Genomic DNA, 13728 nt, shown 5'->3' with positions numbered 1-13728 from the left:
TCGAAGGGCCTGGACCGTAAGCATGTCCATCACTTTGGTAGCATGGGAGAGAGAAAAAGTTTTCGTGGCCCCTGGAGTCAGCCACACCTTTCAAATCTCAGCTGTGATATTTAACTGCTGCGTGAACGTGGGTCTCGATTTCTTCACCTGTGAAACAGAGCTAAGGACACTCTTTCGCAGCTGTTTTAGGATGAAATGAGGTAACATTGGTGAGGAGCGACCTGCCCTACAGTAGGGCTCCATAACCGGATGGTGGGGGGAGAAGGATTATTTTCTCGGGGGCTGGTGGGCAGATGGGCCCCGCGGTCGGCGCCCCCAGCCCACAGCAGCCCCAGGTCACTCACCCGGATGCCACGGCTGTAGGTGATGAGCTTGAGGATGCGCAGGGACTGCATGCCATCAGCAATGTTGAGGTAGGGGTAGTGCTTGCCCTTGAATCTGTGCAGACCGTAGGGGATGAAGATAGTGACGATAATGATGACATCCAGCAGGTTGTAGCCGTCCTTCCAGTAGTTGATGGGGTCCACGTAGAGCTTCATGCAGAACTCGGAGCTATAGATGGACACAAAGATCAGCTCGGAGACCTGCAGGGGGTGCCGAGGGTCAGAGGGTCAGACCAAGCTGCAGAGCTCCATCCTTCCTCCCCCTCCCTGCAGGAGGGGCCCAACCGGCTGTGTGCATCTCGGTAGGCAGAGGGCATTCCTCAGTCAACCACGTAACAGAGAAACCCAGGCAGAGTTGTAGGCACACAGCAGACACACGGTGGGCCCTATTCTCTTCCCGTTCTGCAGCTTCCCTCCCTGCAGCCCGAAACTGGGGCTAGGTCACATCCAGAGGGCTTGAGAACGACACACGGACTGGAAGATGGAATGACCACCTAGACCCCAATCTAAATCAACTGGGCATGTGAGGTAACCTGAGTGTAAGCTTTCCCAAAGAAAAGATCCCAAGAGTTTTCTGGCCAACCTGAATTTCCAAACTTTTAGGATCAGAGATGAAATACTCAAATATCTATTAATATTTATCCATTCATCACAAATACTGAAAATCAGTTAATTGTTTTAGAACAGTTAGAACAGCAGAACATTCTGCTTTTTTCCCACTTCTATACTTTATGAAATAACCTTATTCAAATTCTTCTCGTGCATCTACAACCCCAGTGGCTTTAATTTTACCAAAAAGTACTTCCTGAGTGATCTTTTTCCTTATCATCAAACACAACAACGAATTAGACAGAAAATATTCAGCCCCCAGGAAGCATATGATCTAGTAGAGGGAGACAGAAATGAAGGCTCAAACAAATACGGAGATAATATGACCCCAGGTGGGAAGGAAGGGGAGCGAAGGAAACAGCCACAGGAGATGAAAGGACAAGTTGGGCTGGGGAGGGAGAGTCGTGGCAGCTATTTTAGAAAAGGGGGTGAGTGGAGGCCTGGGAAAGGAGCCATGCTAAAATCTGGGACAAAGTTCCCCAACGGCAAGTACAAGGGCCCTCAGGTAAGAACGAGTTTGCTCAAAGAACAGCAAGGTCCACGTGGCTAGAACAGAAAGGGGTGAGGAGGGCGGGAGATGCCGTTGAAGGGGCGGGCCACAGAGGGTAGGCCTGGTGAGACCTTTGAATTTTAACCTCCACCTTGGAGGATTCTGAGCAAGGGAGTGATAATGTACATTCTTAAGAGATTTCCGTGGAAAAGCGACTGGTGGGGAGCTGAGGAGAAGGGCGAGTCGTGGGGTGGCTTAGGGAGGAAGAGTCAGAGAACAGGAGAATGATTTCTCCCAGTTACCCAGCTAGAGGGGAGGTTAGACCGGACTGGACTGGGGATAGTGTGGCATCAAAGGGAAGAGGGGACAGCCTGTCTTTTGTAGGCTGCCAAGTCAGGACTTGCTGCTGGAGTTCGGGGTACACAGGGAAGACAGGAGGCCAGGGAAGATTCTAGGGCTTGAGACAGAGCAACTGGGTCAGCAGTGATGCTTTCCCTGGGATGAGCTTGGGGTGCACTGAAATGGGCTGGAGAGAGTTTCTGGAGAGAAACAGGAAGGCTTTTGAGGTAGAGCACCTTTTAAATATATGTCAGATGCTGCCACTGGAAGATGTAACTGCAGCCACAACTATCCATTCTGGTAATATTAGGGCAGCTGGGATTTTTATTTGTCCTGCCTACTTATGTTTGTGGCCCCCTAACTGGCAACTGTTTACATACATTGTTATTTTTTTAACTACTACCTAATATTTAAGATACACAAAAAGACATAAAGAATAATATAATGAACAACTACATACCACCACCCAGCTTAAGAAATAAATTATTACCATCGCAGGCAGCCTCCTGTGTAGCCCTCAGGGACCATATGTATCCCTAAAAGTACATGACATTCTTTTGCATTTTTTTAGATATCACGACAAACAGCATAATGTTACACTGAAGTACTCTTGGCAATTTGTTGGGTTTTTTTCCATTTAAAATTATTGGAACACCTGAGTGGCTCAGTCAGTTAAACATCTGACTCTTGATTTGAGCTCAGGTCATGATCTTAGAGTTGTGAGATCAAGGACCACACCCCGCCACACACACACACATGCACTCATTCTATCTCTCCTGAAAATGAAAAATTTTTTTAAAGATTATACTTATTTGAGAGAGAGAGAGAGCACAAGCAAGGAGAAGGAGAAGCAGGCCACCATTGAGCAGGAAGCCTGACACAGGACTCAATCCCAGGACCCTGGGATCATGACCTGAGCCAAAGGCAGACACTTAAATGACTCAGCCACTCAAGTGCCCCTAAAATGGATAAATCTCTCTAAAAATAAATAACACTATGAGATTCATCTATGTTGATATGTGTAAAACTAGTTTACGCAAAACCTAGTGGTTTTACTACTATGTAGCAATACCACTCATGAAAATACTGTATTTATCTAGTTACCCATTGGGGATATTTGGCTTTTTTGGTAAATTTTACTATTGCAACAGCATAACAGTACAAAAAGGGTGAGTAATTGGTATATATCACATATATATTTACACATATCCATGTGTAAAGCTTCCCTCGGGTACAGACCCAGGAGTGGAATTAGGGAGTTGTAAGGTAAGAGCACCTTCAACTGGACTGCATGGTGAGAAGTGTTTTCTGTAGTTATTATACCCATTTAATCCCACAATGTTCCTACTGCTTCACGTGCTTACCAATGATTCCCACTGTTGAACTTCTCCATTTTTGTCAGTCTGATGAATATGCAATGGTATCTTTTTATTTTACTTGTAATTTCTATAATTAATGAAGCTGGACATCTTTTTATACACTTAATTGTAAACTGCCTGTTTCTTATCTTTTGCCAAATTCTCAGCTGGATTGTTTTGTTTTTTACTTAGTGGTCTGCAAAACAATGAATTTTTCCAGATATTTTGAATCCTGATTTTTTACCTGTTAGATGTGTTGCAAATATCTTCTCCTCCGCTGACTTATGTTTTCACATTTTCAATGATCTTTTGATGAACAGAAGTTTAAAATCTTAATGGAATCAAAGGAACCCAACTGTTTTTTCATGACTTACAGAGTTTGTATTTTAAGAAACCATCCCCTCCTGAGATTGTGTAAATATTCTATATTTTCTCTAAACATTTTGAAGTGTCACTTTTCAGGTTGGGTCTTTAACCCAGTCGTGTCTGCCATGAAGCAGAGATCCAGTAACATGCTCTCTCCACACCTACGACCAATGGTCCCTGTACTATTTCCTGCAGAAGGCGCCCTTTTGGCACCGGCCCACAGCGCCCCCTGACAGGTGCGCGGTCTCTGTCCAGACCAGGGTCTGTTTCCCAGCCCTCTTGCCTGTTGCCCTGGCCTCTACCCTGCCTTCATTAAGAAAGCCCTACGGTCTGCTTATCTGGTTAAGTCTAGCCTTCTCTCCCCTTTAAACTTTCAAAGCCATCTTGTTTGCTTTTTCTCTTTCATTCTTTTCCCTAAATTTTAGCATCAGCTAAACCTTCACATATTTGAATTATTTTCTCCTAAAAGATCACACAAATCTGGGGCGTCGGGAGGGCTCAGTTGGTTAAGTGTCTGCCTTTACCTCAGGTCATGATCCTGGTGTCCTGGGATCAAGCCCCATGCTGGGATCCCTGCTCAGCGGGGAGTCTGCTTCTCCCTCTGTCCTTCCCCCTTCTTGTGCTCTTGCTTGCTATCTTTCTCTCAAATAAATAAAATCTTTTTTAAAAATCACACATCTTTTTTTGATTTATTAGATTTTATTAAATCTTTTGTCAAAGTACTTTTCATATTCCATTAGAAGTGCTGTTTTATAACTGATATTTTAAATGTAATTAATTTTATTTCTTAATCATATATCCAGCAAACTTGCTGGGCTTTATAATTAATTTTATTAATTAGTATTAACTTTATTAGTTAACAATTTTTTTCAGATTCTTTTGGGGGTTCTATGCAGAAATGACAGTATTTTTCTGAACTTTGAAAGAGAATACTGCTAAAGTTTCATCACTATGTGTGAATTTTGATACAAGTTTTACATAGATACCCTTAATTGGGTTAAAAATAAATCCTTTCTATTCCTAGTTTGCTAAGCTTTTATCTCCTTTTTAGATTTTTAAAAATTTATTTATTAGAGAGAGTGCATGAGTGGGGAAAAGGGGCAGAGGGAGAAGCAGACTCCCTGCTGAGCTGGGGGCCCCACATGGGGCTCCATCCCAGGACCCTAAGATCATGACCTGAGCCAAAGGCATATCCTCAACCAACTGAGCCACCCAGGTGCCCTGCTAAGTTTTTATCTTAAAAGATATTCATGATATATTTTTTTCCTGCATCTCTTGAAACTATCTGATGGGCTTTTTTTTTCTCCTTTAATATTTTAAGCTGGTTAATAAAATATGTGGATTTTTCTAATACTTGAATTTCTGAAAAAGAAAAAACTTGGCAATGATATATATTCTCTTTTTCATCCATTTTCTAATTCAGTTTCTTAATTTTCTCTTTGGGATTTTTGTGCTAATGTTCATATAATTTGGTGTCATTTTTCTTTCTCATATTATCCTTGTCTAGTTTGGCATGGAAGTTATACTAGCCTCACAAGATGAACTGCCTGTGGGCAAGGCAGATATACTCATTTATCTAATCACTGTAAGCACTGTATTTGTTTAGAATGGTATCTTCCATGAATGTAAAACTATCTAGTCTGGGTTGGGTCGTAGGTTTCGGGGGTAAAGTTTTAACTACTAATTCAATGCTTTGTAGCCATTAAAGGAAATATAAGGACATACAAAGTTTATTTCAAGTTTTTGCTTTTTTATTGAAAATCAGTTTTGTAAATTTTTTCTAGAATATCTTATTTCAGCCAAGTTTTCAAATTCATTGGCATAAAATTATTAGATTACTGTCATCTACTGTATCTGTAATTTTCCTTTTAAATACCTGACATGAGGGGTACCTGAGTGGCTCCATCAATCAGGCGTCTCCCTTTGGCTCAGGTCATGATCCCAGAGCTCTGGGAGCGAGCCCCAAATAGGGCTCCCTGCTCAGCGAAGAGCCTGTTTCTCCCTCTGCCTGCTGTCCCCGTTTGTACTCTTCCTTTCTTTCTCTATCAAATGGATAAATAAAAAATCTTAAAAAAAAAAAAAAACCCTAACATGATTCAGAGATTCCATTTGTCTTGTCTCATGAACAAAGTTATTTCATAATTGTTTCCTAAGCTCTAACTATGGCTTTGTTAATACTTTCTCTTGAATCTTTGCTTTCTATTTCATTAATTTTTGTCCCTATCTTTATTATTTCCTTTTTTCTATTTTCCTTTATTCGTCTACGTTTCCTTCCTTTTTCCTTCTTTTTGATTTTATTCTGTTCCTCTTTTCCAAAAGGTCAGCTCATTAATTTTCTAAATTGAGGTATAATTCATGTACCATAAAATTCATCATTTTAAAATGTAAAATTCAGTGAGAAGGGGGTTAGTTTTGAGTATTTATAACATTTGTTTCTACTTATTGTAAGATATATACAAAACATGAAAATTACCCTATTTAACCATTTTTAGATGTACAATCAATTCAGTGGAATTAAATGCATTCACAATATTGTGCAACCATCACTACCATCTATTTCCAGAACTATTTCATCCTCCCAAACAGAAGCTCTGTACCCAACAAACAGTAACCTCACATTCTCCCCTTCCCATGTCCCCCAGAAAACTCCATTCTACTTCCTGTCTGTATGAATTTTCCTCTTCTACTTCATGCAGATAAAACCATACAATATTTGCCCTTTTATACCTGGTTTATTTCACTTGGCATAATGTGTTCAAGGTTTATCCACATTGTAGTGTATATCACAATTTTATTCTTTTTAAAGGCTGAATAATATTCCATTTTACATATAAACACATTTTCTTTATCCATTCATCAGCCAATGGACACATGATTTGCTTCCACCTTTTGGCTACTGTGAACAATGGTGCTGTGAACACTGGTGTACAAGAATCTGTTTGAGTCTCTATTTCTGATTCTTTCGAGTATATACTTGGAAGTGGAATTGCTGGATCATACAGCAATTCTACATTTAACTTTTTGAGATGTGTTCTAGAGTGGCTCCATGATTTTACATTCACACCAACAATGCACAAGGGTTCTAATTTCTTCACATCCACAGCACCAACACTTGTTCTCCATTTCACAGTTTTTGTTTTTATAATGATTGTAATAATTAGGGTGTGGAGTTGTATATTATTGTGAGTTTGATTTGCATTTCTCATTCTAATGACTAGTGATTCTGAACATCTTTTAATGTGCTTATTGGTCGTTTGCTTATCTTCTTTGGAGAAATGTCTACTCAAGTCCTTTGGGTATTTTTTAATTGGGTTATTTTGTTGTTGATGTTATTGTTGAGTTGTGGGAGCTCTTTGTATAGTCTGCATGTTAACTGTTTATCAGATTCATGATGTGCAAATATTTTCTTCCTTTCTGTGGCTTATCTTTTCACTCTCATGATAGTTCCCTGAGACTTACAAATGTTTTCATTTAATGAGATCTAATTTATCTGCTTTTCCCTTTTGTTGCCTGTGCTTTTGGTGTCATACATAAGAATCTATTGCTGAGGTCAAGGTCATGAACATTTACCCCTGTGTTTTCTTCTAAGAATTCTAGCTTTTATATCTGGGATGTTGATCCATTGTGAGTTAATTTTTGAATACAGTGTAAGGTGGGCCTCTGAGTTATTCTCTGCGTGTGGATATCAAGTTATCCTAGAACCATATGATGTAGAGACTATTCTTGCCCCAACTAAATGGTCTTCACATTCTTGTTGAAAATCAATTAGCCATACTTAATTTGGTTTTATTCCTAAAATTTCAATTATATTCTTTGTCTATGTCTATCCTTATGTCAGTACCACACTGTTTTGATTACAATATCTCTGTAGTAAGTTTTGAAGTCAGAAAGTACAAGTCTTCCAAGTCTGTTCTTCACATTCAATATTGTTTTGGCTACTCAAGGCCCTTTGCACATCCACATGAATTTGAGAATCTATTTTTTAGTTTCTTTATTTTTTTTTTTAAGATTTTATTTATTTGACAGAGAGAGACACAGCGAGAGAGGGAACAAAAACAAGGGGAGTGAGAGAGGGAGAAGCAGGCTTCCTGCCAAGCAGGGAGCCTGATACGGGGCTCGATCCCAGGACCCTGAGATCATGCCCTGAGCTCAAGGCAGACATTTAACAACTGTGCCACCCAGCCACCCCAGTTTCTTTTTTTAAAAAAAGAAAAATTTTTCTCTAAATTTGGATAGGGATTGCAATGAATTTCTAGATCACTCTGGGTAGTCTTTGTAACAAGTCTTTTTTTTTTTTTTAAGATTCTCTCTTCTTATTTGAGAGAGACAGAGACAGAGATACAAGCAGGGGTAAGGCCAGAGGGACAAGCAGACTCCCTATTGAATGCAGAGCCTGATGCAGAGTCCAATCCCAAGACCCCGATATCATAATCTGAGCTGAAGTCAGTCACTTAATTAACTGAGCCAGCAAGGCACCCCTGTAACAAGTCTTAATAGGTCTTCTAATCCATGAATACAGGATATCTTTCCATTAATGTAGGTCTTACTTCTTTCATCAATGTTCTATAGTTTTCAGGACACCCATCTCTCATCTCCTTGGTGAAATCTAGTCCTCGGCCTTTTATTGTTTTGGATGCTTTTGTAAGTCAAATTTTCTTAAGTTCCTTTTCAGATTGTTCATTGCTAGTATACAGAAATATGTCTGATTTTTGTTGTTGATCTTGTGTCCAACAACTTTGCTCAATTTGTTTAATAGTCCTCATAGTTTGTGTGTGTGTGTGTGTGTATTCTTTGGGATTCTCTATACATAACATCAAGTCACATGCAAACAAAGATAATCTCAATTTTTCCTTTCCAATGTGAATGCCATTTTTTTGCCTGCTTAATTGCTCTGGCTAAGGCTTCCAGCATAATTTTAAAAAATGGTAAAAGCAGGCATCTTTGTCTTTTTCCTGATCTTAGTTAGATTAGAAAGATTTCCAGTCTTTCACCCCTGAGCATGATGTTAAACTGGATTTTTTCATAAATGTCCATTATCAGGTTAAGGAATTTCCCTTCTACTTCTAGTTTGTTTTGTTTGGTTTGTTGTTTGTTTTTAAATCATTAAAGGGTATTGGATTTTGTCAAATCCTTTTTCAGCAAGAACTGATACAAACTTGGATTTTATTTTGTCCTTCATTCTACTGGTGTATTACATTGACTGACTTTCATATGTTGAAGGCATTCCAGGGATAAATCAAGTAATGAATCATGGCGTCATGATCATGGTGTCTAATCCTTTAAAATAGGCTGCTGGATTCAGTTTGTTACTATCTCCATGAGGATTTTTGCATCTATATTCATAAGGAATATCTGTTTGTAGTTTTCTTTTCCTGTGATGTCTTTTTCTGGCTTTGGTGTCAGGGTAATGCTGGACTGATGTAATGAATTCTAAAGTGTCCCATCCTCTTCTATTTTTTGGAAGTTTGAGAAGCATTGGTATTTATTCTTCTTTAAATGCAGAGGGATGGGGATCCTGAGTGGTTCAGTTGGTTAAGCATTTGCCTTTAGCTCAGGTCATAATTCCAGGTGCCTGGGATTGGGCCCTGAGTTGGGCTCCTTGCTCATCAGCAAGTCTGCTTCTCCCTCTCCCTCTCCCCTTCCCCTGCCTGTGCTCTCTCTCTCATACATATATACACACACACACATACATACATATATACATACATAAATACATACATACATACATAAATGCAAGAGCAAATTAACTAGTGAAGCCTTCTGGTCCTGGGCATTTCTTTGTTGGGAGGTTTTTGCTTAGTGATTTAACATCTTTACTTATTATAGGACTGTTCTAATATGTCAGTTTCCTATTTTTTCCTTAAGTCGGTTTTACAGTTATTAAGTTTCTAGGAATTTGTCCATTTCATCTAAGTTGTCTAATTTGTTGGCATCCTATTGTTTATAGTGTTCTCTTATATCCCTTTTTATTTCTCTGAGGTTAGTAGGAATGTCTCAACATTCATTTCTATTATTAGTAGAGTCTTCACTTATCTTCTTCAATCTAGTTCAAGTTGTCAATTTTGTCAACCTTTTCCAAAAAATGAAATTTTGAATTTGTTGATTTTGTCTCTTCTCTGTTTATCTCACTCTAATCTTTTTTTATTTTCTTCTTTCTGCTAGCTTTCGGTTTGGTTTACCCTTCTTTTTCTAGTTCCTTAAGGTCTAAAGTTAGGGGGCGCCTGGGTGGCTCAGTGGGTTAAGCCTCTGCCTTCAGCTCAGGTCATGATCCCGGGGACCTGGGATCAAGCCCCGCGTCGGGCTCTCTGCTCGGCAGGGAGCCTGCTTCTTCCTCCTCTCTCTCTCTCTGCCTGCCTCTCTGCCTACTTGTGATCTCTCTCTGTCAAATAAATAAATAAAATATTTTTTTTTTAAAAAAAGGTCTAAAGTTAGGTTATTAAACTAAGATCTTTTATCTTTCCTAATGCAGGCATCTGCAGGTATGTATTTCCCTCTGAGCACTGCTTCTGCCGCATCCTGTAAGTTTTATTATTATTTTTTAAATGGAAGTATATTGACATACAATATTAGTTTCAGGTGTACAACAGTGATTTGATGTTTATGTACATTATGAAATGCTCACCACAGTAAGTGTTGTTACCAGGTGTCACTATACAGTTATTACAATATTATTGACTATATTCCTTATGTGTTACGTTGTGTGTTCATTTTCTTTTTTTAAATTTTTTAAAAAGATTTTATTTATTTATGACAGAAAGAGAGAGAGAGATCACAAGTAGGCAGAGAGGCAGCCTGGGGTGGGGGCGGTGTGGAGGGAAGCAGGCTCCCTGCTGAGCAGAGAGCCAGATGTAGGGCTCAATCCCAGGACCCTGAGATCATGACCTGAGCTGAAGGCAGAGGCTTAACCCACTGAGCAACCCAGGTGCCTCTGTGTGTTCATTTTCATTTACCTTAAAGTACTTTCTAATCTCCCTTGTGATTTCTTCCTTGACCTGTTGGTTATTTAAGAGTATTTCCATATATTTGAAAAATTTCCAGTTTTCCTGCTGTTATTGATTTCCAGTTTCGTTCCACTGTTGTCAGAAAAGATACTTTGCATGATTTCAATATTTTAAAATTTATTGCATCTTGCTTTATAGCACAACATATGGTCTATCCCAGAGAATGTTTCATGTGCATTTGAGAAAAATCACTGTGTTTTCTTGGTGAATTGAACTTTTTGTTAATATATAATGCCCTTGTCTCTTATAACAGTTTTTGCCTTAATATCTATTTTGTCTGATTTGGGTACAGCCAACCTAACTCTCTTTTCATTTCTACTTGCATGTTATATATTTCTCCATTCTTTTACTTTCAACCTATTTGTATCTTTGGATCTCAAATAAATTCTTTGTAGACAGCATATACTTGGATTTTTTTAAAGATTTTTTAAAAAATTTATTTATTTGACAGAGAGACAGCAAGAGAGGGAACACAAGTGGGGGAGTGGGAGAGGGAGAAGCAGGCTCCCCGCTGAGCAGGGAGCCCAATGTGGGACCCAATCCCAGGACCCTAGGATCATGACCTGAGCCAAAGGGTCACATTTAATGACTGAGACATTTAATGACACCCAGGTGTCCCAATATTTGGATTTTTAAAAAATAACCCATTCTGTCTTAATTGGAGAGCTCAATTCCTCTATACTTAAAGTAATTACTAACAAAGAAGAAATACCCCTGTCATTTTGTGTTTTATATACGTCCCATTCTTTTTGTTCCTTAATTCCTCCATTACTACTTTCTTTTGCGCTTGATTCTTTTGTAGTGTACCACTTGGATTCTTTTCTCATTCTTCTTCTGTATACTTTTTCATTGTGTTTTTCATGGTTACAATTAAGCTCTTAAACTTGTAACGATCTATTTTTAATTAATACAACCTTAGCTTCAATAGTATATAATAATTCTGCTTCCTTAGAGCTCCGTCCCCCCCTTAAAAAATCAGATTCTTCCCTTTCTTCAGAGTTTGTTACTTTTTGTGGGTAGTGTTGTTTGTTTAGTGGCCTGGCTCAACAGTTTTTTAAAAAACTGTATTCTTTGCAGGGTGCCTGACTGGCTCCGTTGGTACAGCATGTGACTCTTGATCTCAGGACCTCAGGATTCAAGCCCCATGTTGAATGCAGAGATTACTTAAAAATAAAATGTTAAAATTATTTTTTAAAACTGTATTCTTTGCCATCAGTGTGGCCTTTGAAGTGTCTTCCTTTAGTTAGTGCTTAAGGAGAGATTTTTTTAAATACCTCACACAAAAAGAAAAAGAGGAAAGGAGGAAGGAACAGGAAAGGAAGAAAGAGAAAGAGGAAGACAGGGAAGGGAAGGAGGGAAACAAAGGAAAAAACCTTTCCTAGTCTTTGCAGACAGCTCTGTGTTGGAGAACTCCTCCAATGCTTAGCCAAGTCATTTATAACTCTACCTTAGCCTTCACTCCCTACTTGTTCTGAGCCTAAATATCAACCAGAGGTGAAAATTTGAGGTCTTCTTAGTTCTTTTCCAAACATATACCCTGTCCTGGGCATTTAGGGCTCTCTAAACTCTACCACATACATGGAAGTTTGTTAATGCCTTCATTTTCCGAAGACTCTTTCTCCTGGATTTTCTTCTAAGGCTTTCAGCATGTCCTTTGTTTATGTCAACTGGTCTCTTGTTGTGGTTGCTGTTGTTGTTTTGCCCTAGATAGCAGTGAGTTTTTCATCTGTCTCTCAATGATTTTAAGAAATGCTCTCTGCAGAGTCACCTTTCTGTGCTGAGAAAGTTCCAAGTCAGGCAAAACAAAGGCAATTGCCTTGCATCAGTCCTTCAGGCAGCCCTCAAACAGGTCAAAAGAGACAACATAACTCTTTAAGAACAAAGTCTGCTCTGTGGCTTCTGGAACCAAGGAGACCAGAGTTCCACAATGAGAACTTAGGCTGCCATCTTCAGGGCCATCACCACGAGGAGGAGGGGACTGGGTCAGGGACAAAATAAAATGTTGTAAAGTTTTCTTATCTTTTGAAAGCTGACTCTTTCTTGGGTACCTGGGTGGCACAGTTGGTTAAGCATCCGACTCCTGGTTTCAGCTCAGGTCATGATCTCAGTCATGAGATAGAGCCTTGTGACAAGCCCTGGGTTGGGCTCCATGCTCAGCAGGAAGTTTGCTTGGGATTCTCTCTTCTTCTGCCTCTACCCGCCCCCACCCCCCTGCACTTGCTTGCACTCTCTCTAAAATAAATAATCTTTGGGATGCCTGGGGGGCTCAGTCAGGTAAGCATCTGCCTTCAGCTGAGGTCATGATCCCATGATCCAAGTCCTTTGTCAGACTCCTTGCTTGGGGAGCCTGCTTCTCCCTCTGCCTACTTCTCCCGCTGCTTGGGCTCTCTCTCTGACAAATAAAATCTTTTTAAAAAATAATATTTTTTAAAAAATAAAAAGTAAAAGTTGACTTTCTTGATTCACTCTTCACTCATTTGCTATAAATCTTTGACTATTTTCCAGAGTTCTGACACTTTTTGTCCCTTTTCAGGTACTTCTGTAGACAGACGGACCCTCAAAGTACCTACTCTACCATTTTCACTGACATCATTCATCTCTTTCATTTTTGAAGGATGGATTTTCTGGATACGGAATTCTTGGCTTTTTTTTTTTTTCTTTCAGCACTTTGAATATAACACCCCACTGCCTTCTGGCCACTGTAGTTTCTGGTGACACATCAGCATTAATTTTACTGAGGATACTTTGTATGTGATGAATCGTTTCTCCAATGGTACTCTCAAGTTCTCTTTCAACAGTCTGTTCATGATGTGTCTAGATGAATTTCTGAGTCTATTCTCAGAGTTTGCTGGTGTTTTTGGATGTGTAGATTAATGTTTTCCATTGAATTTGGGAAATTTGGGGCCATTTTTCCTTTATAATTTTTTTGCCCTTTCTCTCATCTCCTGGGACACCTTGTTTATCTGATGAGGTTCCACATGTCTCTGATCATTTTCAGTCCTTCATTTTTTTTTTTAAGATTTTATTTATTTATTTGACAGAAAGAGAGAGAACAAGCAGGGGGAGTGGCAGGCAGAGGGAGAGGGAGAACCAGGCTCCCACTAGGAGCCAGACTGCAGGGTTCAATCCCAGGACTCCAGGATCATAACCTGGGCTGAAGGCAGCCTCTTAACCAACTGAGC

General features: G+C 39.5%; 1 protein-coding gene across 3 annotated transcripts in view; it reads right to left on the bottom strand.

Annotated features, from left to right (window-relative positions):
- CATSPER3 (cation channel sperm associated 3) overlaps positions 1-13728 on the bottom strand; it is a 29863-nt gene that overhangs the window by 7800 nt on the left and 8335 nt on the right. For 2 of the 3 annotated variants that reach the window (XM_032837664.1, XM_032837665.1), the window contains exon 3: positions 345-584. In XM_032837664.1, coding sequence (XP_032693555.1) covers positions 345-584 — 240 coding nt within the window. The remainder of the gene's footprint in view (positions 1-344; positions 585-13728) is intronic. The other variant, XM_032837666.1, reaches the window with a different exon arrangement.

Source organism: Lontra canadensis, unplaced genomic scaffold, assembly GCF_010015895.1.
Source record: "Lontra canadensis isolate GAN:19392208 unplaced genomic scaffold, GSC_riverotter_1.0 scaffold99, whole genome shotgun sequence".
Classification (NCBI taxonomy): Eukaryota; Metazoa; Chordata; class Mammalia; order Carnivora; family Mustelidae; genus Lontra; species Lontra canadensis.
This window is presented reverse-complemented; position numbering and strand designations above follow the sequence as displayed.